Raw genomic sequence first — 26,009 nt, forward strand, 5'->3', positions numbered from 1 at the left:
TGGTAGTCTATCATTCCTTATTGTCTTATTTCTGCCTCCATTATTTCCATCACTCCTGGCCTCTGACATTGCTGTAGTGTCTTTCTTCAATTGCATTATGCAATGTCAAGTCATTGCCCGCCCAGCTTCAGTTTTAACACTTCAGAATTAACACTGACCGACACCAAAATCCCAATGATCCCACTGACCCTACTGTACATAGGCCCATCCCAGAGAAGGGCTCAACTCTGAATAGGTCGTTAGACAAAGTAGAGGGAAGGGGAACTAACAGACTCCCGCTAAACCTATAAGCTTCATTAATAAGATCTCTTAACTTTTTCACTTTGGCCTAGTTTTCTCCCAGACACCGTGTGTGTGGGAAGAGGTTAGGGGAAAGTGGTTCAAAGTGCTATTTTATGTCATCAATTTATAGACACTCATTGTGTGCTAACCTGTCCTGGCTGATCAGCTCTGGCTATGCCGGGTATGTGACGAGAGGAGTTCACAGCATACCTGAGAGTATGCTAAGTTTAATTGCTTTGCTTCCCAAGCTATGGTGTGTAGTTTTGATGACCTGATTTATCTATTGTAGGACCGCCTATCAATTACAATTAATTAGCTATATGGATCAGTCATAGCCCTAAAAAAAATAGCCTCCCCTATTTGTTTCCATTGATAATTCTGAATTTGGTGAAATTGAATCTTATCAACCATTCTGGTGAAAAGTCCAGGTGAACCACTGGGTGTGTGATTGTAATTTAACAGCTGTTTATTGGGTTCCACTGCAGGGCACTAACAGATACCTTGATCAATCCCCTGGAGCTGAAGATTGAGGAGTGGAAGAAGGTGGCCAGTCAGTTGGACAAGGACCATGCCAAAGGTAGGAGACGGTACATACACACACACCTACATAAACCATATATACAAAAGTATGTGGACACCCCTTCAAATTAGTGGATTCAGCTATTTTATCCACACCTGTTGCTGACAGGTGTATACAATCGAGCACACAGCCATACAATCTCCATAGACAAACATTGGCGGTAGAATGGTCTACTGAAGAGCTCTTTGGCTTTCAACGTGGCACCTTCAGACAATGCCACCTTTCCAGCAAGTAAATTCATCAAATTTCTGCCCTGCTAGAGCTGCCCTGGTCAACTGTGAAGGGGAAACGTCTAGGAGCTACAAAGGCTTAACCGCTCACAGAACGGGGCCGCCGAGTTCTGAAGCGCGTAGCGCATAAAAATTGTCTGTCCTCGGTTGCAACACTCACTACCGAGTTCCAAACTGCCTCGAAGCAATGTCAGCACAATAACTGTTCATCTGGAGCGTCATGAAATGGGTTTCCATGGCTGAAAAGCTGCATACAAGCCTAATATCACCATGTGCAATGCCAAGCGTTGGCTGAAATCACATAAAGCTCACCGCCATTGGACTCTGGAGCAATGGAAACGCATTCTCTGGAGTTATGAATCACAGGTTTGGCAGATGCCAGGAAAACGCTACCTGCCCAATGCATGGTGCCAACTGTAAAGTTTGGTGGAGGAGGAATAATGGTCTGGGGCTGTTTTTCATGGTTCGGGCTAGGCCCCTTAGTTCCAATGAAGGGAAATCTTATCGCTACAGCATACGACATTCTAGACGATTCTGTGCTTCCAACGTTGTGGCAACAGTTTGGGGAAGGCCTTTACTTGTTTCAGCATGACAATGCCCCCGTGCATAAAGCGAGGTCCATACAGAAATGGTTTGTCGAGTTCGGTGTGGAAGAACTTGACTGGCCTGCACAGAGCCCTGACCTCAACCCTATCGAACACCTTTAGGAGGAATTGGAACGCCGACTGTGAGCCAGGCCTAATCACCCAACATTAGTGCCCGACCTCTAATGCTGTTGTGGCTGAATGGAAGCAGGTCCCTGCAGCAATGTTCCAGCATCTAGTGGAATGCCTTCCCAGAAGAGTGAAGGCTGTTATAACCGCAAAGGAGAGACCAACTCCATGCCCAGGATTTTGGAATGAGATGTTCGAGGAGCAGATGTCCGCATACTTTTAGTCATGTAGTGTACATTCTGAGATGTCTAAATTATTTAACTGGCACTTGATGCATATTCTCATGTCAACCCAATGCAGAATACAAGAAGGCCCGAGCAGACATCAAGAAAAAATCCTCAGACACAATCAAGCTACAGAAGAAAGTTAAGAAAGGTAAGGGCATCTGTTTCTAACTTTCTAAGTTCTGTGTGATGTGACACTCTGCCAAGGGCGTTTCGTATCTAGGCCAATATGTAGGGTTGGGGGAAGGCTTGGACTACACCTGAATGGAGAGTGTGATGCATAGCAACGAGCAACGAAACAGTCATTACCGAGGGTCAGGTTACCTCACCACAGCTGGTATTGTGAAAGGAGACAATGATGTGGTTTCTCCATGCCTGCGGTTGTTACGGGGCCCCTCCTTCGCCAAACCTTCTCACCACACCTACCATTTCCCTCTTCCATAAATGGTATCGTTTCAGCCAGGTTGGGGTTGTGTTTAGCTCTAGCTCAGGACTTTTTTCTTAGTCTCCCTACGAGGATGTAAAGGTGTAGACATTATTCCCAATGTGAAATGATATGACAATAACAGTCTTACATCATTAGTTAGCCTAAAGATTAAACACGATAGTACACATGCCCATTATGACATTTAAATGCTAGGCTGGTAATGTCATGACTATCGCGGACCTATGGCTCTGAACTATGAGCTTCAGTCTTCTGAGAATTTAAGTGTTTATTCCTCAAGTTCTGGGTATTGCAACAGCCGCACTATCATATGAAAATATGGGTACCGAAAGTGGGAGAGGGATGACGAACATGTGTCGTTGTGACTTTGCACCTTCAATCACCGATGAAAGGTCTGTCATTATTATGTGGCCTCAACCCACTTCAGAGCTTCAGTGCAGAAACGCCTCCAGTTCGCCCTGTTATGGCTGCGTTGAGGTCAACTGTTGACTGGAAACACCCCTCAGAGCTTGACTGCGCGGACTGCTCTCTTATCTGACAGAACGCCCTCTCTATAGCTTATTCACCACTCGCCATCTGGTCCTCAGTAGCAGAGTGTTGTCCTCAGTCGCTCAGTTGGTAGAGCATGGTGCTTGCAACACCAGGTTAGTGGGTTCGATTCCCGCTGGGGTCACCCATACGAAAAATTTATATATGACTAAGTCACTTTAGATAAGTGTCAGCTAAATGGCATTTATTATCATAATATATTACCATCTCCTCAAGGCTCCACAGGCTCTTTGTTTGAGAACCATAAACCCTGCCTGACAATTCAAACTGAATTCTTCCGCTGGTCTATCGTTTGCTACATGCTTCAGTCTGAGACTGCCATAATTGAAGTTGTTTGTGGTGACATCAAAATGAGGGGTGTTGTACAAAACAATGTCAGCAGTGATTGGATCATCCCTAGCCAATCAGAGTATCAAAGCCAATGACAAATTTTCAAAACACTGCTTTACCCACGTGTGTTCTGTCTCTGGCCCAGACTATCAGTTTCTGGGACCAATCAGATTCTCAAACAGTCCGAGGTACTCCGATCCAGACTCATTCCGGAAAAGAAACGAACGTCTGTGGGCATGGCATAGCGTTTGGCCGGAGCAAGGAGTATGGGTAGCCAAGCAACCATAAACCTACATTGCTGGTTAGAACAGTCACAAACAAACAATTCCTTAGACTGCAGTCTTTCTAAAGGCGCAATAAGGCTTGTCGTTTGAACTAGTCAAGGCACCTAAAGGCAAACACAATATTTCCGTCACCCATAGGCAAAGACGAGGTTTGCGTTCTAAGATTAACTAATATAATTGTCCTCTGATGGTCTGAGGTTGTCATTCCACAGGTGAACATGACCTGTAAACCTGGCCATTCCTGCTACTTTTACCCAATTTAAGACTTGTTAGATACTTGACTTCACTAGGAATTTCTAGCACCCGTTAGCTATCGTTAGCACCCGCTATGTGAAGAGCCCGTCAGATAGCAGCTCTCTTTCCGGAGAGGGATTTGATCTGACGATCCGTATGATGAGAGGGAGCCCAGCAGTATGTGAGGCGCAGAAGATGTTGAATTGTTAAGCTGAGCTGAGAGGAAAGCGATTAGTATGCTAATGGTATCACTGCGCACTTTGATGGCAGGGAGATGAGCAGAAGCATGAGGGTTTTGAGCTGAAGCTACGCCATTTCCCTCTCAGCTATGCTAAATGTAGGGCAGTAGTTGGCTCGTACTGTACAGGCCTGTTGCTGTGACCTGATTGTTCCCCATAAACAAGGCCTAGGGAGGACAGAGTCTCTAAGGGGGGCGCCTCCTCACACAAGTGTAGGAAACACCCCCTGTTGAGAGTTGGCCCCACTCAATCAGAAACATTTGTAGATAGCTGCCTGGGTTAGAGGAATTGTTTTTGTCAACAGGGTTGACATGGGATCTCATCTAGCCCCTTGGCAAACACTGTAAACATCGAGGCAATGATGGGGGCAGGGAAATCTTGAGATGCCCTAAAGAATTTATGTAGTAGTACATTTCCCATGATGTAGCCTAGACCTTAAATGTGGTAACTGTCTGATGGCAGTTTTGATATGACGATACATACATTTGACGGAGTATTTCAACATTGTTGATTTTAAGAGTGCTGAGTCTTTCTTCATTGTTGGGTAATGTAACCCCATTGCTGTAACCCCATTGTGTGGTAATGTGCAGTTGGAAGGTATCAGGCAGCAACACACCTGGTCGAGGGCGGGGCGGGGGGCTGACGGATAGTGGTGTCAGTAGGATATCGTCATTATCCGTTACACCAATCAAGCACGTGTAAAGTCTAGACAAGAGGCCCCTGCTTTCTTATAGTATGCCACACCTCCACCTATTAAAATGAAGAAGCCTGAACCCACAAACCCTTAAAATGCTGGATTCTGACTCTTCCGCTATCCAAAGGTGCTTTGCAACACAGGCCGATATGAACACCACCACGCCTCAACTGAATGAATACTTTGCCTTCCCTGCTCCTTTCCACTGTTTCTCACATTTGTTGTCCTCTCTCAGTAGCGTGGTCAGTCTGTTGGTCCCATGATTATTTTTGGCAGTGCATTGCCCTCCCTCCCTGCCTTGCCCTACAAAGGACCCATTGGACAATGTTGAAACAGAGAGCGTATCTGGAAAAGAGGCTAACCGCTGGGCGAGGTTCAGCGAATAATCCCACCAGAATAGTGTAGTAGCAGCAACAGCCAAGACTCATTGTAACTTAACTTGACTCAGTGCAGCTCAGAGCGAAATAAGTAAAGGTAAGTGTACATTTAGGAAGGCCACATCGTAGATCAAGGCTGTATTTGTCTTTCTAGGATGAGTCCCTGTCGCATGTAATGCTTAGAGAGACACTGACTAGTTAGCTACTGTCCTTTGAAGTTCAAAAAGGAAGTGCAATAAAATCCAGTAATGTGCAGCCTTGACTCGAATTCAGGCAGTCGTTCCTCTTGTGGAAATGGGCCATGTGGCTGAAAAGTCCCGAGAGGGAGGTGTACATCATCTGGGTTAGGGTGCCCTTCGACCCCTCTCTAACCTCTTTGCTCCCTTAACCAAACCCACCTCCTTAGCCAAGGCCTTGGTTTATAACAGGGGCCAACCACGGGCCACATTGAATTGGCTTGAGGGCCGCACTTGGCCCGCAGGCCGTGAGTTTGAAACACTAGGTTAACAAGGACCTCTTATAGCCTGAAGACCAGTGCCATGGGGTTCATCTGGGAGAGGTGATTGAAATCAGGTCATGGTTAAAAGGTGAACTCTGTCTTGGGTGATATAACATTTTGTTGTTGTTATCGCAATATATATATTGTCAGAGGTTAGCATTCCATGATATTTACACAATCTTCTACCTGAACGCACAAGACCAAATGCTGTTTAACAGAACAGGAGCACACTGCTTTTCTTGGTCACGTTCAGTAGGATGTTTTACATAACCATATCATAATCATATCACATGCTAAATTTACATGGTCATCTTTGATATATCGTTATCGTGATAATTGTTTAGATTATCACCATGGATTTTTTTTCATATCACCTAGTGACCCGATTGAATAAATTGAACAATGCCCTTTTAAGTTTCTAATGCACAGGCCACACCCTGAGACTTGAATGGCCTACACATTTCAAATGCATGTAGTGCATGAATGTTAGTTGAAGGCACAGGTGGAGTAGAGTCGGGCTTTGTTAGCTAAATTAACCGCTGAAGGAATGTGGGCAGCTGTCTCTCTGCTCCCGGGCTTAGAGAAGACTTTTGACCTCTTGGGTCCAAAGACAAGGTCAGGGAGGTCAGATGGGGAGTATTAGTGTGTTGGGAGTCTTGACAAAACCCTCTTATCCCTAGGAAACATGGAACAAATGCTACCCTAGTTCCTAATCAATCAGAGAAAGATTCATTGAATTGAGTATAAACTCTGAGAAAAACAGATGTGGTACACTGGGACTTAGTTAACTTGTTTCAATCTGTGAAAGTGAAGTAGAAATGTGGTGTAACTCCACCGAGAACACAAACAGTTTCTATTTGAGTTCTCGGTGCAGTTAATATGGGTGGTCTTGTATGGCGGTAATTAAGCTAATCTGTAGCTTTATACTAAAGCGAATGTTGCTGTGAGTGGAACATCATGCCTCGGGGGAATGTTGCATGCTGGGGAGGGTCCTCTTATTTGAGATTGGAGTGTGTGTCTAGGTGTGTTTCACATCAAGTGGGCCCTGTTTGCTACCAGAACGGGTTGTGCAGTGTCCTCCGTGCTGACTCACCCCACTGAGCCGCTGTGGGAAGCTGTCCTCAGGCCTCCCTGTAGAGCAGCAATCAGAGGGAAGTACAGATTCCTGGGATATCTCTGTGTCTTAGCCCCCACGCTGCCCAGCACCGCTAACGTTGAACTGATCCCACCTGGAGCATTTAACAGCTCTAGATATGAAATACCCCTAACCAATCCGTTACGTTCCCCAGCAAGAAAAACGAATAATGTCGCTCAAACAGAAGGGGGAACAAACAAAAAAAATCTGACCACAACCAAAATGCACCAGGTGGGTGTTAGGAGGGGTTCTGAAACACTGGGGGGGGGTGTATGGGGGTGTACGCTGAAAGTTGACTAGCAACAACAACTGGTACCTAAGACTAGAAGTCGACCGATTATGATTTTAACACCGATACCGATTATTGGAGGACCAAAAAAAGCCGATACCGATTAATCTGCCAATTTTTATTATTTTTTTATTAAATGTTTTATTTGTAATAATGACAATTACAACAATACTGAATGAACACTTATTTTAACTTAATATAATACAAGTTTAGCCTCAAATAAATAATGCAAAAACAATGTGTTGGAGAAGAAAGTAAAAGTGCAATATGTGCCATGTAAAAAAGCTAACGTTTAAGTTCCTTGCTCAGAACATGAGAACATATGAAAGCTGGTGGTTCCTTTTAACATGAGTCTTCAATAGTCCATGGTAAGATGTTTTAGGTTGTAGTTATTATAGGAATTATAGGACTATTTCTCTCTATACCATTTGTATTTCATTTACCTTTGACTATTGGATGTTCTTATTAGTATTGCCAGTGTAACAGTATAGCTTCCGTCCCTCTTCTCGCCCCTACCTGGGCTCGAACCAGGAACACATCGGCAACAGCCACCCTCGAAGCATCGTTACCCAAGGGGAACAACTACTCCAAGACTCAGAGCGAGTGACATTTGAAACACTATTAGCGCTCACCCCGCTAACTAGCTAGTCATTTCACATCGGTTACACCAGCCTAATCTCGGGAGTTGATAGGCTTTAAGTCATAAACAGCGCAATGCTTGAAGCACAGCGACAAGCTGCTGGCAAAACGCACGAAAGTGCTGTTTGAATGAATGCTTACGAGCCTGCTGGTGCCTACCATCGCTCAGTCAGACTGCTCTATCAAATCATAGACTTAATTATAACATAATAACACACAGAAATATGAGCCTTAGGTCATTAATATGGTTGAATCTGGAAACTATCATTTTGAAAATAAAACGTTTATTCTTTCAGTGAAATATGGAACCGTTCCGTATTTTATCTAACGGGTGGCATCCATAAGTCTAAATATTCCTGTTACATTGCACAACCTTCAATGTTATTTCATAATTACGTAAAATTCTGGCAAATTAGTTCGCAACGAGCCAGGCGGCCCAAACTGTTGCATATACCTTGACTCTGCGTGCAATGAACGCAAGAGAAGTGACACAATTTCCCTAGTTTAATATTGCCTGCTAACATTAATTTATTTTAACTTAATATGCAGGTTTAAAAATATATACTTCTGTGTATTGATTTTAAGAAAGGCATTGATGTATATGGTTAGGTACATTCGTGCAACGATTATGCTTTATTCGCAAATGCGCTTTTGTTAAATCATCCCCCGTTTGGCGAAGTTGGTTAGGAAGAAATGGTCTTCACACAGTTCGCAACGAGCCAGGCGACCCAAACTGATGCATATACCCTGACTCTGCTTGCACAGAACGCAAGAGAAGTGACACAATTTCCCTAGTTAAAATAAATTAATGTTAGCAGGCAATATTAACTTCTTGCAACTATAGGGGGTGCTGTTCCGCATTAGCATATTTGTGTCTCCAAATTAAACTGCCTCGTGCTAAATTCTTGATCGTACAATATGCATATTATTGTTATTATTGGATAGAAAAACACCTTCTAGTTCTATAGAAGTTGGAATTTTGTCTCTGAGTGGTACAGAACAATTTCTACAGCACTTTTCATGACAGGGTTCAGATTTCAGAAATGTTTACCTCTGATCTGGGGTCTGTTTTTAAGGCGACAGTGAATGCTATGAAGAAACCGACCACTGCCTACGTCTTCCTCTGGGTGTCTGTACGTCATCACGTTTTCAATGGAATCGATGGGACATTCACAGCCATTATAAACCACATAAATGTTTAGGACCCCCTTTTGTCGTCGCTGACGTAAGGCCATCGGCTTGCCTCGTTCAAATCGTATTTTAACCAGCATATTTCTGGTCATCGTTTCTCGATTTCCGATAATATTAGCCTACTGTTCTTCCAATCGTTTTCTATGCAAGTTGTATTTGTCATCTTTCATATATGTTAAATTAAGTGTTAATTTGGAACCGTTTATAGCAATTTATATCCGTTTAGTGCGATTTTGAGGAATTTCTTTGTTGTGCACTCTGAAAGTTTGACGACCGTTTTGGGGTGTCGTCGTTGGTGGTGGACATTTCGAAGGACAGAGGACATCTATCGACCAAAAGACGTTTATAACATAGAAAGGATACATTGCCCAAGAATCTGATGGAAGAACAGCTCAAAGTAAGCAATATTTAATATGATAAAATCGTGTTTCTGTCGAAATATTTTAACGCATATTTCGCATTTTGTTTGGTATAGCTTCACTTGCCAACCCTGTATTGAAAAGTAAGGATAATTTTAAAATGTAAATCAGCGGTTGCATTAAAACTAATTTGTCTTTCGATTGCTGTCAACCCTGTATTTTTTAGTCAAGTATATGATTAGCTTTCAATTAAACTAAGATCACTCTGATAGATGACGTCAGACATATTGAGGCTTGATTCCTAGTATTTTATTTGGTAACCACGGTTTTGTATGGCTATATGCACCTTTTCGAACAAACTGTATATGTATATTGTAAAATGATGTTACAGGAGTGTCATCGAAAGAATTCTGAGAAGGTTAGTGAAAAAATTAATATATTTTGGCGGTGATTACGTTATAGCGCTCTTTGGCTGGAATCGATGCTCTGGTAACGTTTGCACATGTGGTATGCTAACTTATCGATTTATTGTGTTTTCGCTGAAAAACGCTTAGAAAATCTGAAATATGGTCTGAAATCACAAGAACTGGGTCTTTCCATTGCTATGCTTTGTCTATTTTTATGAAATGTTTTATGATGAGTAAATTGGTCATACACGTTGCTCTATCTAGTAATTCTAGTCGATTTGTGATGGTGGGTGCAATTGTAAACTGTGATTTCTACCTGAAATATGCACTTTTTTCTAACAAAAACTATCCTATACCATGAATATGTTATCAGACTGTCATCTGAAGAGTTTTTTTCTTGGTTAGTGGATATCAATATCTTAGTTGAGCCGAATTGGGAATAGCACCTGAAGGAGTAAGAAACTGATGGAGTTAGAATAGTGGTGTATTTTGCTAACGTGTTTAGCTAATAGATTACATATTTTGTCTTCCCTGTAAAACATTTTAAAAATCTGAAATGTGGCTTTATTCACAAGATCTGTATCTTTCATCTGGTGTCTTGGACTTGTGATTTAATGATATTTAGATGCTACTATCTACTTGTGAAGCTATGCTAGCTATGCTAATCAGTGTGTGGGGGGGTGGGGGGTGCTCCCGGACCCGGGGTAGAGGCTCGTTAGAGGTTAACTAAATTTTCAGGTTTAAAAATATATACTTGTGTATTGATTTTAAGAAAGGCGTTGATGTTTACGGTTAGGTACATATTGGTGCAACGACAGTGCTTTTTTCGCGAATGCGCTAGTTAACTTCTCTAGGGTATGTGGGACGGTAGCGTCCCACCTCGTCAACAGCCAGTGAAAGTGCAGGGCGCCAAATTCAAACAACAGAAATCTCATAACTAAAATTCCTCAAACATACAAGTATTTTACACCATTTTAAAGMTACACTTGTTGTAAATCCAGCCAAAGTGTCCGATTTCAAAAAGGTTTTACAACGAAAGCACACCAAACGATTATGTTAGTCACAGAAAAAGTCACAGAAAAAGACAGCCAGTTTTCCAGCCAAAGAGTAACAAAAATCAGAAATAGAGATAAAATGTATCACTAACCTTTGATGATCTTCATCAGATGACACTCATAGGACTTCATATTACACAATACATATATGTCTTGTTCGATTAAATTCATATTTATATCCAAAAACCTCCGTTTACATTGGCGCCATGTTCAGCATCAAGCATTACAAAAGCACACAGTTCTTTGGCATGCTCAGTTAGAGGGACCTGCCAATATCCCTTAAGCAGGTTGAACTTGCTAACGTACTTAGCAGCGCGAACACGGTCCACACAATCGTCGACCTCGGGGAAAGGGTAGGAGTCCTACTTAGTAGAGGCATTGAGTTTACAAAATTCAGATAAAAACCGCAGAGAGCCATCTGCCTTATATGGCTGCAATCCCGGTAACGGGATCGATATGACAACAGCCAGTGAAAGTGCAGGGTGCCAAATTCAAAAAACAGAAATCTCATAATTAAAATTCCTCAGACATACATGTGTCTTATAGCATTTTAAAGGTAATCCTGTTGTTAATCGCACCAAAGTGTCCGATTTTCAAATATGCTTTTCAGCGAAAGCACCACAAACGATTATGTTAGGTCACCACCAACTCAAAGAAAAATTCTGCCATTTTTTCAGCCAAAGAGAGGAGTCACAAAAAGCACAAATAGAGATAAAATGTATCACTAACCTTTGATGATCATCATCAGAGGACACTCAGAGCACACTCATAATACTTCATATTACACAATACATATATGTCTTGTTCGATTTAAGTTCATATTTATATCCAAAAACCTCCGTTTACATTGGCGCCATGTTCAGAAATGCCTCCATAATATCCGGAGAAATTGCAGAGAGCCACGTCAAATAACATAAATACTCATCATAAACTTTGATGAAAGATACATGTTTTGCATAGAATTAAAGATACACTTGTTCTTAATGCAACCGCTGTGTCAGATTTCAAAAAGCATTACGGCTAAACACAATATTCAATAATCTGAAAACAGCGTTCAGCCACAAAAGCAAGCCATGCAGTTACCCGCCCAAATTGTGCAGTAAAAAAAAACAACAACAAAAGCATTATAAATCTTCCCTTACCTTTGCTGATCTTCGTCGGAATGCACTCCCAGGACTCCCACTTCCACAATAAATGTTCGTGTTTTTTTTTGTAATGTCCATCATTTATGTCCAAATAGCTATTTTTGTTGCGTGTTTGGTATACAAATCCAACGTCAGGGAAGCGCGTTCACTAAAACCTGACGAAATGTCCAAAAGTTCCGTAACTGTCCGTAGAAACATGTCAAACGATGTATTGAATCAATCTTTAGAATGTTTTTAACATAAATCTTGAATAACGTTCTAACCGGAGAATTACATTGACTTCAGATGAGCAATGGAACGGAGCTCCCTCTCATGTGAACGCGCATGGTCAAAGAATGGTCACCTCATGGCAGTGGTGACTAATTCTCCTCTCATCCGGCCCCCCTTCACAGTAGAGTCATCAGACAAAGTTCTACAGACTGTTGACATCTAGTGGAAGCCGTAGGAAGTGAAAACTCATCCATATCTTGCTGTGATTTCAATGGGAGCTTGGTTGAAAATCCACCAGCCTCAGGATTCCCACTTTCTGTTATACTCACAGACATAATTCAAACAGTTTTAGAAACTTCAGAGGGTTTTCTATCCAATACTAATAATAATATGCATATATTAGCAACTATGACTGAGGAGCAGGCCGTTTCCTCTGGGCACCTCTGTGCACCTTTCATCCAAGCTACTCAATACTGCCCCTTCAGCCATAAGAAGTTAAGTATTAAAATACAGGGCTAACTCCACAGACTGCCATGTTGCGCAATGCGGTGCTCAAGCATGAACTCCACCTCACTGCAAAGCTTCTGTCTTTTCAGGGTTCAGTCGATAGGCATGTTTGATTGCGGCATAGTCCCAGAGTTTTTAAAATAAAAATGATCAACTTAATTGAGCAAACTACAGTATAGCCTATCTCATTGGCACCAGTGGAGAGCATCAGCAATATCTCTGGTGAGTATTCACTATTTATTTAGCCAGGTTGTAAAGCGGATTGGTGTGCTTAATTTTAAGAATTGAGCAATAAATATAGCAGCACGAGAAAGCTGGGATCCTCTTTTAACCTTTTCTCAATACAGGGGGTGCTGTTTCCACTTTGGAAAATATCGTCTCCAAATTAAACTGCCTCATACTCAATTCTTGCTCGTACAATATGCATATTATTTGTACTATTGGATAGAAAACAATCTCTAGTTTCTAAAACCGTTTGAATTATGTCTGTGGGTGAACCACAACTCTTTCTACAGCGAAAATCATGACAGGACATGCGAAGGTCAGAAAAATAGTCTCTGTTCTCAGATCAGTTTAAAGCTCTGTGTGTGCCCTATGGATCGAAATGAACTGCACCCGCCTTCCCCTGGATGTCAGTAACCAATGAGAAGTGGAATGGTGTTTCTACGTATTTCTCAGAGCTTATAAAAGGGCAAGGAACGAAGTGCGCTCTCTTTTCGACTTCCGCCATTACGCAACGCAAGACCTCAGGATAGCATTTTGAAACGCTCAGTTATCGGCCTTAGATATGTCCGTCTGTAATTTAATTCGATATAGGTGTTAGAAACATCATAACGAAGTTATTTGAAACCGATTTATATCAGTTTATGCGAGTATATTGCTATTTTCGGAATTTTCGTAGTATTGCGTTTGAGGATTTGTACATGTGTGYGCCACGTAGCTAMTGTTAGCTGCTAGTTCCGAAGTTGAAGTGGACGTTTTACAACAAAGCAACGATTCTTTTGGACAAAAGGACACCTTGCCCAAGATTCTGATGGAAGCTCGTCCAAAAGTAAGAGCTATTTATGATTTTATTCCGTATTTATGTGGAAAAATGTAAACGCATTTTTCGGCCATTATTGCGGCACTAGTCTGGCTGTAACGCACACTGTATGTCTAGTAACGTTAATTTTTTAAATCTAAATCAGCGGTTGCATTAATAACCAATGCATCTTTCATTAGCTGTCCAACTGTATTTTTTTTGTCAATCTAATCGATAAATAATCGTAAACTTAGGTGCCCTTCCAAGATGGCGCTGGCCAGAATGCATGCCATGTTTTGACTGATTACATAGCATAACACGATTTGTGATGCTAAATATGCACATTTTCGAACAAACTTCTATATGCATTGTGTAATATGATGTTACAGGACTGTCATCTGAAGAATTCTGAGAAGGTTAGTGAAAAAAGTAATATATTTTGGTGGTGATAACCTTATCGCGCTTTTGCCTTGAATCAATGCTGGGGTGATGTTAGCTCATGTGGTATGCTAATATAACGATATATTGTGTTTCCGCTGTAAAACACTTAGAAAATCTGAAATATTGTCTGGATTCACAAGATGTTGGGCTTTCATTTTGCTGTACGCTGTGTATTTTTTCAGAAATGTTTTAAGATGAGTAATTAGTAATACACGTTGCTCTCTGTAGTTATTCTAGTCGCTTTGGGTGAGTTTTGTGATAGTGGCTGCAATGGTAAACTGTGATTTATACCTGAAAAATGCAAATTTTTCTAAAACAAAACATATGCTATACCATAAATATTTATCAGACTGTCATCTTATGAAGTTGTTTCTTGGTTAGTGGCTATATATATCTTTATTTAGTCGAATTAGTGATAGCTACTGATGGAGTAAAAAACTGGTGGAGTAAAAAAACATTGGTCTTTGCTAACGTGGTTAGCTATATTGTGTCTTCCCTGTAAAACATTTAAAAAATCAGAAATGATGGCTGGATTCACAAGATCTGTATCTTTCATCTGGTGTCTTGGACTTGTGATTTAATGATATTTAGATGCTAGTATTTACTTGTGACGCTATGCTAGGCTATGCTAGTCAGCTTTTTTACTGTGGGGGGTGCTCCCGGATCCGGGATGAGTACCAAGTAAAAGTTAAACTCTGTTTTCACATGCGATTGCGCAATGACTGGGCTTGTAAGAACACATTTCACTAGGCTCTGTAGGCTATGTGCTCTCTGTGTTCCTGGGGTTCCAAGGCCTATAGGCTACATTTGGAGCTTGGCCACTAGTTGTGATACAAACTTATCAAAACATATAGGCCTATGAGCTAGGTTACATGATGTGAGCGGCTATGATTTGAAGTATTTCACAAGTAATAATACATTGTTCACAAGTGATATTGTCATCCATCAAACTATTCTTAATTTAATCTTGTCATTACATATACTAAACAATATACGGTATGTGTGAAATTAGTATTGATTTAGAATGGACCATTATCGTGCACCTGTCAACATGGGCAGGGGAAAAAAATACATAGCGCATGGAGGATGCTTTTCCCGTGGTTCATTTTCACGCCAGCAAGGTAGGCTATACTCCAATTGTAAAGCGAAGCAATGTGCTTAATATTTGGGAAGTTAAGAAAAATATATAGTGGGCCTAGCCTATAGAAAGCTGATGGGATCCTCTTTTTAATAGAGGCCATCAAAACAGTTTTCTCACAGCCTATAAAATTGTTGCGCAACATGAGTTCGTGGGCTCTCGTGAAGTGATTGATTTGATTTCCGATTGCATTGATGTCAGAGTGATTAGAGGGACAATAGATCGCTGAGTACCATGCCATTAGCGACTGGCAGATGGCAAGTTTGGTAGGCTACTCAGCGGTATCAGAGTGCAGTTTTGGAGAAGCCTAGTTACCGTGACTAAATGGTCATGTGGAATTTGACGGCGGTCTTGACTTGTTACAGCCGGTGTGGCAGCACTAGTTGAGACTTTCTTGATGTTCCCAGACTTCCATATCCCACACTTCAAGCAAGTATAACATGCTGACTAGACGGGGCACGCGCGTGCGCCTTCGCACGCATGTTGATTTTGTCCATCCACATCAGACGTTATCAGGACACAGGTTGAAATATCAAAACTAACTCTGAACCAACCAACTATATTAATTTGGGGACAGGTTGAAACGCATGAAACATTCACGGCAATTTAGCTAGCTAGTTTGCTATTGCTAGCTAATTTGTCCTTAGATATAAACACTGGGTTGTTATTTTACCTGAAATGCACAAGGTCCTCTACTCCGACAATTAATCCACAGATGAGAAATTAATTTGGTTTACTGTTTTGTCATCTCTCCTCCTTCCTCAGGCTTCTTTTTTACTTCTTTGGACTTTATATGGCAGTTGGCAACCGACTTTACGGTGCAATACTACAACCGACTGGTGTGTGGACGTCAGTTCATCTTTCAATCACCCACGTGGGTATATGCTCCTAAACACCAATGAGGAGATGGGAGAGGCCGGACATGCAGCACGTTGAGCATCACAAATATAACCTATTTCAATTTTAGCGCCTGGCCACGCAGAAGTTCGCTGAGTCGCGCGAGCAGTGTGGATGCAATGATTGATTAACATGTGTAAATGTATTTTGCGACACGAGCGGTGTGGTCAGCATGTAACACTAAGATCGTATTTTAGAACTTAGCTAGCCATGTTGGCAATATAACGAGCTTTCAAATAATGCCCACCTGACCCCGATTGCAATTTATAAAATGGGCCGTTTTTGGATTGTGCAAACAGTAATTGTATAATGGCGGTGATGCAGTGTAATGTTCCAAACAAAAAAACAACTACAAGTGTACTTGCTCTAGTTCCTTAACGACACAGCTAGGCGTGCTCAAAATAGCACCTTATTGTTGAAGACTACTTTGAATCATAAAAGTGCATTGAAATGACTTAGGAACTGCGGACTTTGGAGAGGTTTGTGGCCACTTGGAGACACCAATTAGTCCTCACTCAAACCCGTGTCATTGTTTTGTATTATGTTGCACCTGTAATGTCTGGATTTAGTCTTGAGTCAGGTGAACTGTTATGGGAAGATGATTAGACCAAAGTTGAGGACACGGTCTCAAAACTGTTCCCTTTCAATTGCTGCCATGCTTATGCATTTCATATTTATTCTGTAAGAAACATTCCAATTTAGCCCTATCCATATAGGCCAATTCCCACAAGTGTAAAGGGTTAAAGCATATAAGCATTTTTACATGCTTTTGTAACTATACTAAACAAAAATATAAAATGCAACATGCAACATTTCTGATTGTACTGAGTTGCAGCTCTTATAAGGAAATCAGTTGATTGAAATAAATTCATTAGGCCCAAATCTATGGATTTCACATGACTGGGAATATGCATCTGTTGGTCACACATACACTACATGACCAAAAGTATGCGGACACTTGAACATCTCCCAAATCATGGGCATTAATATGGAGTTGGTCCCACCTTTGCTGCTATAACTGCCTCAACTCTTCTGGGAAGGATTTCCACTATATGTTGGAAAATTGCTGCAGGGACTTGCTTCCATTCAGCCACGAGATAATTAGTGAGGCTGGGCACTGATGTTGTGTGATTAGGCCTGGCTCGCTGTCGGCGTTCCAATTCATCCCAAAGGTGTTCGATGGGCTTGAGGTCAGGACTCTGTGCAGGCCAGTCAAGTTCTTCCACACTGAACTCGACAAACCATTTCTGTATGGACCTCGCTTTATGCACGGGGGCATTGTCATGCTGAAACAAGTAAGGGCCTTCCCCTTTTGCCACAACGTTGGAATCACAGAATTGTCTAGAATGTCATTGTATGCTGTCGTCTTAAGATTTCCCTTCACTGGAACTAAGGGGCCTAAATCATGAAAAACAGCCCCAGAACATTATATCTCCTCCACTAAACTTTACAGTTGCCACTATGCATTTCGGGCTGGTAGCTTTCTCCTGGCATCCACCAAACCCAGATTAGTCCGTCGGACTGCCAGATGGTGAAGCGTGATTCATCACTCCAGAGAATGCGTTTCCACTGCTCCAGAGTCCAGTGGCGGCGAGCTTTACACCACTCCAGTCGACGCTTGGCATTGCGCATGGTGATCTTAGTCTTGTGTGCGGTTGCTTGGCTATGGAAACCCATTTCATGAAGCTCCTGACGAACAGTTATTGTGCTGACGTTGCTTGCCGACACAGTTTGGAACTCGGTAGAGAGTGTTGCAACCGAGGACATGCGATTTTTACACGCTACATCACTTGGCGGTCCTGTTCTGTGAGCTTGTGTGGTCTACCACTTCACCGCTGTTGCGCCATGATGTTTACACTTCACAATAACAGCACTTAGTTGACCAGGGCAGCTCTAGCAAGGCAGAAATTTGACGAACTGACTTGTTGGAAAGGTGTCATCCTATGACGGTGCCACTTTGAAAGTATCTGAGCTCTTCAGTCGGGCCATTCTACTGTCAATGTTTGTCTATGGAGATTGCATGGCTGTGTGCTCAATTGTATTCACCTGTCAGCAACGGGTGTGGCTGAAATAGCAGAATCCACAAAATTGTATAAAGTGTGAGATATATATATATATATATATATATATATATATATATATATATGTACCTTAAAAAGAAAATAGGGGTGTGGATCAGAAAACCAGTCAGTATCTGGTGTTACCACCATTTGCCTCATGGTGGTAACATTTGCCTCATTGATTTTGGCCTGTGGAATGTTGTCCCACTCTTCAATGTCTGTGCGAAGTGGCTGGATATTGGCGGGAACAGGAACATGCTGTCCTACACTTCGATCCAAAGCACCCCATACATGCTCAATGGGTGACATGTCTGGTGAGTATGCAGGCAATGGAAGAACTGGGACATTTTCCGCTTTCAAGAATTGTGCACAGATTCTTGCGACATGGGGCCGTGCATTATCATGCTGAAACATGAGGTGATGGCGACGAATGAATGGCACAACAAGTGGGCCTCAGGATCTCATCCCGGTATCTCTGTGCATTCAAATTGCCATCGATAAAATGCAATTGTGTTCGTTGTCTGTAGTTTATGCCTGCCCATACCATAACCCCACCGCCACTATGGGGCACTCTTAACAACGTTGACATCAGTAAACCCACATGACGCCACACACGTAGTTTGTGGTTGTGAGGCTGGTTGGACGTACTGCCAAATTCTCTAAAACAACGTCTCTGGCGTTGCGTGAGAGGGTGGAAGAATAACATCATGGGGCCGAGCAGAGGCATACTGCTGTGGTTTTACAGTACAGGTCCTGCCCTTGATGGTTGAACCTGTTTCGCCATTTGAAATCTGATAAGCTACTCCTGGACCATTCATGACAACTTCCCCATGTTGAGTGAGTAAGTCACAGCCATATTAACCCGGGTTGTGTTCAGTAGGCACGAAACAGAATAACAAGGTTTAAAACGGGGAGATACTATGTGAAATTAAGCACACCAATCCGCTTTACAACCTGGCATACATAGGCTTTGCGTAAGTTTCAAGTTTGGGGAAGCAAACTTTTACCATAAAAATGCATCTTTATAATAAAGCATTCCATGCATCATCGCATTTGCAGACGCATGTAAGATAGCCTACTATTCGTAATATGATGAGTAGATTGGATAAGAAACGCACTTCTTTATCTGCTGCAAACACTTTTGCCAGCTGATATACACTGCTCAAAAAAATAAAGGGAACACCTAAACAACACAATGTAACTCCAAGTCAATCACACTTCTGTGAAATCAAACTGTCCACTTAGGAAGCAACACTGATTGACAATACATTTCACATGCTGTTGTGCAAATGGAATAGACAAAAGGTGGAAATTATAGGCAATTAGCAAGACACCCCCCAAAAAGGAGTGATTCTGCAGGTGGTGACCACAGACCACTTCTCAGTTCCTATGCTTCCTGGCTGATGTTTTGGTCACTTTTGAATGCTGGCGGTGCTCTCACTCTAATGGTAGCATGAGACGGAGTCTACAACCCACACAAGTGGCTCAGGTAGTGCAGTTCATCCAGGATGGCACATCAATGCGAGCTGTGGCAAAAAGGTTTGCTGTGTCTGTCAGCGTAGTGTCCAGAGCATGGAGGCGCTACCAGGAGACAGGCCAGTACATCACTCTTATACACATCTAGATGTGTATAAGAGGGAACACCTAAACAACACAATGTAACTCCAAGTCAATCACACTTCTGTGAAATCAAACTGTCCACTTAGGAAGCAACACTGATTGACAATAAATTTCACATGCTGTTGTGCAAATGGAATAGACAAAAGGTGGAAATTATAGGCAATTAGCAAGACACCCCCAATAAAGGAGTGATTCTGCAGGTGGTGACCACAGACCACTTCTCAGTTCCTATGCTTCCTGGCTGATGTTTTGGTCACTTTTGAATGCTGGCGGTGCTCTCACTCTAGTGGTAGCATGAGACGGAGTCTACAACCCACACAAGTGGCTCAGGTAGTGCAGTTCATCCAGGATGGCACATCAATGCGAGCTGTGGCAAAAAGGTTTGCTGTGTCTGTCAGCGTAGTGTCCAGAGCATGGAGGCGCTACCAGGAGACAGGCCAGTACATCAGGAGACGTGGAGGAGGCCGTAGGAGGGCAACAACCCAGCAGCAGGACCGCTACCTCCGCCTTTGTGCAAGGAGGTGCACTGCCAGAGCCCTGCAAAATGACCTCCAGCAGGCCACAAATGTGCATGTGTCTGCTCAAACGGTCAGAAACAGATGGCGCCCTGTGCTCTTCACAGATGAAAGCAGGTTCACACTGAGCACATGAGCACATGTGACAGACGTGACAGAGTCTGGAGACGCCGTGGAGAATGTTCTGCTGCCTGCAACATCCTCCAGCATGACCGGTTTGGCGGTGGGTCAGTCATGGTCAAGGAGCTGTCTCTTATACACATCTAGATGTGTATAAGAGACAGGCCAACAACTGCAGAATCACTCCTTTTTTGGGGGTGTCTTGCTAATTGCCTATAATTTCCACCTTTTGTCTATTCCATTTGCACAACAGCATGTGAAATTTATTGTCAATCAGTGTTGCTTCCTAAGTGGACAGTTTGATTTCATAGAAGTGTGATTGACTTGGAGTTACATTGTGTTGTTTAAGTGTTCCCTTTATTTTTTTGAGCAGTGTATATTTTAAAGGGTGCCAGGGATCAGTTGACCTAGTAAGCCCTGCAGCCTGACTGGCAGTGGGCAGAGGTCTGGTTCAGATCTACAGCTGGTGCCCTGTGACAGGAACTGGTTCTGGGGCAGGAATTCATGCGCAAGTGTTGCAAAATAAAATGTACACATGTATGTTATTCACTAATTTCATCCAAACTGCTCGCGAGCGTCTACGTAGCCAGGTGCTAAAATAGAACAGTTCTATTTTAGACGCGCTGCAAGTCCCGCCTCTTCCATCTCCTCATTGGTTTTTAGGAGGATATACCCAAGTGGGTGATTTGAAAGATTAACTCAAGTCCACACTCCAGTCCAGTTGTTGGTGGTGGTGGTAATGCACCTTAAAGTTGGTTGCCAACCGTCATATAAAGTCCGAAGCAGACGACTGAAGGAGGAGAGATTACTAGAAACAAACTCGGTTTTCCCTTTTATCTGTGAATTAATTGTCGGAATAGAGGACCTTATGCATTTCAGGTAAAATAACGCGAGGGTCCGGTTTGGTCAGCATGTTAGGCTTTCATGTGGCAATTCAGAGAAACGGATCGTTATTTTGATGCGCATAGAATGGAGTTGTGAGTGCATTCGGGTGGCTGTCAGTCAAAACCCATACAGCTCTGTGAAGAGAAGATGAGCTCTGACGTTATTTATAGCATGTTGTTGTACAGCCACTGCGTTCCAATTTAGGCACTTACCTGTTCAAATCTGCTATTATCAAACAGTATACAGTACGAGTGTAAAGGGTTTTTAGAAGCGTGTTGGTTTAATAGAAGCATGTTAACGTAACATTTGTTCCAGTTAACTTTGGAGACCCATCACAAACATACTCTTGAAAGTCCCCATGAGAATACAATCACACTCCAGCTGTCAATATGGCACTCTACTATTTATCAAAAAAAGCCTATGTTTTCATTGGACATTATTCACTGAAACATCATGCAAGAGTAAATATTGTCAACTTCCATCACGGCTGAAGAGCTGGATCGAAAATCTGAATACGCACCCAAGGTCTCACAAAGACCAAGCATTTTGGGAACAACCGGGAAATAGGTTTCTGATCAGGACAGTATTATCCCAGGTACACTGTCTGAACACCACTCTCTGGGACTTACATATACTCTCTCTTTTTCATCTCTCTCCATTTCCACCATTTGCTCTCTGTCTCTCTCTCTTCCTTTCCTTGTTTAAAATCCCTCACATCCCCAACACAAGACCCAGCCGTAAATAAACATGGGCAGCTGACTGTATCTCTCCTCTGGAGAGTGCAATCCATCCCAGCGCCTTAACCCTGATTTACCTTCATGGCTCTCAGATAAAGTGTCCCCCCCAAATGACACCCTATTCCATTACGATTGTGTAGCAGCACAACATGGATTAGCATCCAGAACAGTTTTCTGTATTGGCTATACATTCTTCCAGCCAGCATGGCACAGCAAAAGGCTCTTCTCAATTGGAGATACCAAATGGCACACTATTCCCTATGTAGTACAGTACTTTTGACCAGGACCCATAGGGCTCTGGTCAAAAATAGTACACTTCTGTATATAGGGAATAGGGTGCCATTTTAAACGCAGGCCAGGTCTCCAGCCGAACGCTTTCTTATTTGAACTAAAGAGAAACGGGAAATATTCAGAAGACCAGTTTTGGATGGCATGGCTAGAAAGGGGAAAGAAGTATTTTTTTTCTTCCCTCCCTCAGAAGCGGTCTGTCATGTGATGGCATATACTCTCTTCACATGGCAACTGGTTGGGCCGAAGGGCCTTTAGGTTGCTAAACAAGGTCCTAAATAATATCAGAACCTGGTTTCTTCTAGGGCTGGGAATTGCCAGGGACCTCACGAAACTTAGGTGTCTATGTATTTTTATTTTTTTAACGTTTTTTTGGTGATTTGATGTTACAAACATATTGCTCATGGTTTCTGCTGCAGGGAAATAAGAGAGATCATGAGAGATGGCAAGCTTTGGTCAGTCAGGGAAATAGAATTGCTGAAAACATGTTGGCTCGCTATTTAAACAGATGGAGAACAAGCTATAGGTTAAAAAATACCTGAGTTTTGGCAGTTGGTAGGAGGTTCTTACTGTGGAATGCAGGGTTTGGTTTTTACCAGGCATAATGGGACCCATGTCGTCCAAAAAGTTATACTTTTGACTCAACTGTCCATAGAACATTCTTCCAAGAGTCTTGATGATTATCCATGTGCTTCCAGGTGTTTTTTGGCAAACTTGGGTCAACTTTTTGGACGAGATGGTTTCCAATATGTGACTCACCACCTGGATTTGGTCTTACGTATCAAAATTTGAAATTGTGTTTTTTACATTGGATAAAAGTATAGACAGAGCTACAAAATGGTATATCATACACCACATTTTTGAGGAACAATGGAAAAGTAATTCTGCTTTGAAAGTTTAACTTGTAAACTTGTGAGAATATGGCCTTTGAATGTTTTGGTATCTAGTGAAGAGCTCTTCTTTGTCTACACCCATTCAGCATTGTTCACACCCTCTTAAGCTTTAGCCCCACCCATCTCATTTTGCTCTCGGAGTGTTCAGAGCCCACATTTGATGCTCTGGCCGATGATTTGTTTACCTCTGGATAACATGAAAACAGCCTAACCAGCTCGGCTGGCAACAATTTCATTATGCTTTTTTGCCAACGTTTACTGACACCGGCCAAATTCAACAGTGTTGTACACTTTAGTTTAAGACGTAGCTAGCTTGGTAAACAATGAACCTAGCTAGGTAAACATGTAAGATCACACATGTGATGTTAGCTAATGAGCCAGCCAGCTAACATTAGCTATTTAAACAACAATGAACATGGTGCCAAATCATGTTGTTACTACCCTGCATGAATCTGCTGGGAGCTGACCAACCAGATTCAATGTTAGCTAGCTAACATTAGGCTCTAACTAGCAAAGCAAACGGTTCTGGGATACAAATAATGTCAGACATGTAACGTTAGCTAGGGAGCTAAAGCACCTTTGGCAGCGATTACAGCCTCGAATGTTATTGGGTATGACGCTACAAGCTTGGAACACCTGTATTTGGGAAGTGTCTTCCATTCTTCTCTGCAGATGCTCTCAAGCTCTGTCAGGTTGGATGGGTAGCGTTGCTGCACAGCTATTTTCAGGTCTCTGCAGAGATGTTTGATCCGGTTCAAGTCCGGGCTCTGACTGGGCAACTCAAGGACATTCAGAGACTTGTCCAGAAGCCACTCCTGCTTTGTCTTTGCTGTGTGCTTAATGTTGTTGCCCTGTTTCAAAGTTGAACCTTCGCCCCAGTCTGAGGTCCTGAGCGCTCTGGAGCAGGTTTTCATTAAGAATCTCTCTGTACTTTACTCTGTTCATCTTTCCCTCGATCCCGACTAGTCTCCCATACCCTGCCGCTGAAAAACATCCTACCACATGATGCTGCCACCACCGTGCTCCACCGTAGGTATGGTGTCAGGTTTCCTCCAGACTTTGGCCTGAATGCCAAGCATCAAGAGTTGGTTCCATCAGACCAGAGAATCTTGTTTCTTTTGGCAAACTCCAAGCGGGCTGTCATGGGACCTTTACTGAGGTGTGGCTTCAGTCTGGCCACTCTACCATAAAGGCCTGATGGGTGGAGTGCTGCTGAGGTGGTTGTCCTTCAGGAAGTTTCTCCCATCTCCACAGAGGAACAAAGGAGGTCTGTCAGAGTGACCATTGGGTTCTTGGTCACCTCCCTGATGGCCAGCTCTTGGATGAGTCTTGGTAGTTCAAAACTTCTTCCATTTAATAATGATGGAGGCCACTGTGTTCTTGGGGACCTTCAATGCTGCAGAAATGTTTTGGAACGCTTTCCCAGATCTGTGCCTCGACACAATCCTGTCTCTGAGCTCTACGGACAATTCCTTCGACATGCACTATCAACCTTATATAGACAGGTGTGTGCCTTTACAAATCATGTCCAATCAATTGAATTTACCACAGGTGGACTCCAATCAAATTGTAGAAACATCTCAATGATCAATGAAAACGGGATGCACCTGAGCTCAATTTCGGGTCTCATAGCAAAGGGTCTGAATACTTATGTAAAAAAGATATATATGTATATGTATGTATATATTTTTTATAAAAATAAAACAATTGTAATACATTTGCAAACCTTTCTAAAAAGCTGTTTCCGCTTTGTCATTATGGGATATTGTGTGTAGATTGAGGGGGGAAAATTTCATCAATTTTAGAATAAAGCTGTAACCTAACTACATTTTTAGGGGTCCGAATACTTTCCGAATGCATCCTGAAAATCGGTTTTCTCACAAAATCGTCTGCAGTGTCTGAACAGTTTGGCCTACAAACTATTATGAAAGATAAGTTACCTTGTCCGAAAGACATTTACATGGTTATCAAAGTGTCACACCAGGGTTAGCCTACACGAAACACAGCCCTTATTTGAAGTGTTTAAAAAAAAAAAATGAAACATGATTGAAACCATTTCCTTTTTTGACTGCTAGGTTGTATGGGTATTATGACACATCTACTGGGCTCTATAGAGCTAGTTAACGCTACCTACAGTAGATAAACATTTCCCCTATCACTAGTTTCTACTAAGTTTGACTAATAAATGCTATCCTGCATCCCATTACCAGGGTCGTGTTCATTAGTTTCCAACAATTAACCTTTATTTAATTAGGAAAGTCAGTTAAGAACAAGTTTTTATTTACAATGACGGACTAGGAACAGTAGGTTAACTGCCTTGTTCCGGGGCAGAACGACAGATTTTTACCTTGTCAGCTCGGAGATTTGATCTAGCAGCCTGTCGGTTACTGGCCCAACGCTCTAACCACTAGGCTACTTACTGCATTTGAACTGATTCCAGAAGCCGACCCAAAAGCTGGCTATATATAAGTATAAAATATATGGATGAGCAGTGAGAGTGTCAAAGATAGGAAAGAATAGATAGTGAAGTATACAGTATATATATATATATATATGAGGTGAGCAATGTGAGATACGTAAACATTAAAGTGACTAGTGTTCCATTTATTAAATTAGCCAATGATATCAAGTCTGTAGGTAGGCAGCCACCTCTGTGCTATTGCTGGTTGTTTAACAATCTGCTGGCCTTGAGATTGAAAAACAGCTTGTATCTCTGTCCCAGCTTTGATGCACCTGTACGGACCTCGCCATCTGGATGGAAGCGGGGCGAACAGGCA

General features: G+C 42.3%; 1 protein-coding gene across 3 annotated transcripts in view; it reads left to right on the forward strand.

Annotated features, from left to right (window-relative positions):
- The window catches only part of mtss1 (MTSS I-BAR domain containing 1), a 128,092-nt gene that overhangs the window by 68,637 nt on the left and 33,446 nt on the right, over positions 1–26,009 (forward strand). For all 3 annotated transcript variants that reach the window (XM_023983855.1, XM_023983864.1, XM_070444659.1), the window contains exons 5-6: positions 768–859; positions 2,106–2,180. In XM_023983855.1, coding sequence (XP_023839623.1) covers positions 768–859; positions 2,106–2,180 — 167 coding nt within the window. The remainder of the gene's footprint in view (positions 1–767; positions 860–2,105; positions 2,181–26,009) is intronic.

This window comes from Salvelinus sp. IW2-2015, linkage group LG1 (assembly GCF_002910315.2).
Source record: "Salvelinus sp. IW2-2015 linkage group LG1, ASM291031v2, whole genome shotgun sequence".
Lineage (NCBI taxonomy): Eukaryota > Metazoa > Chordata > Actinopteri > Salmoniformes > Salmonidae > Salvelinus > Salvelinus sp. IW2-2015.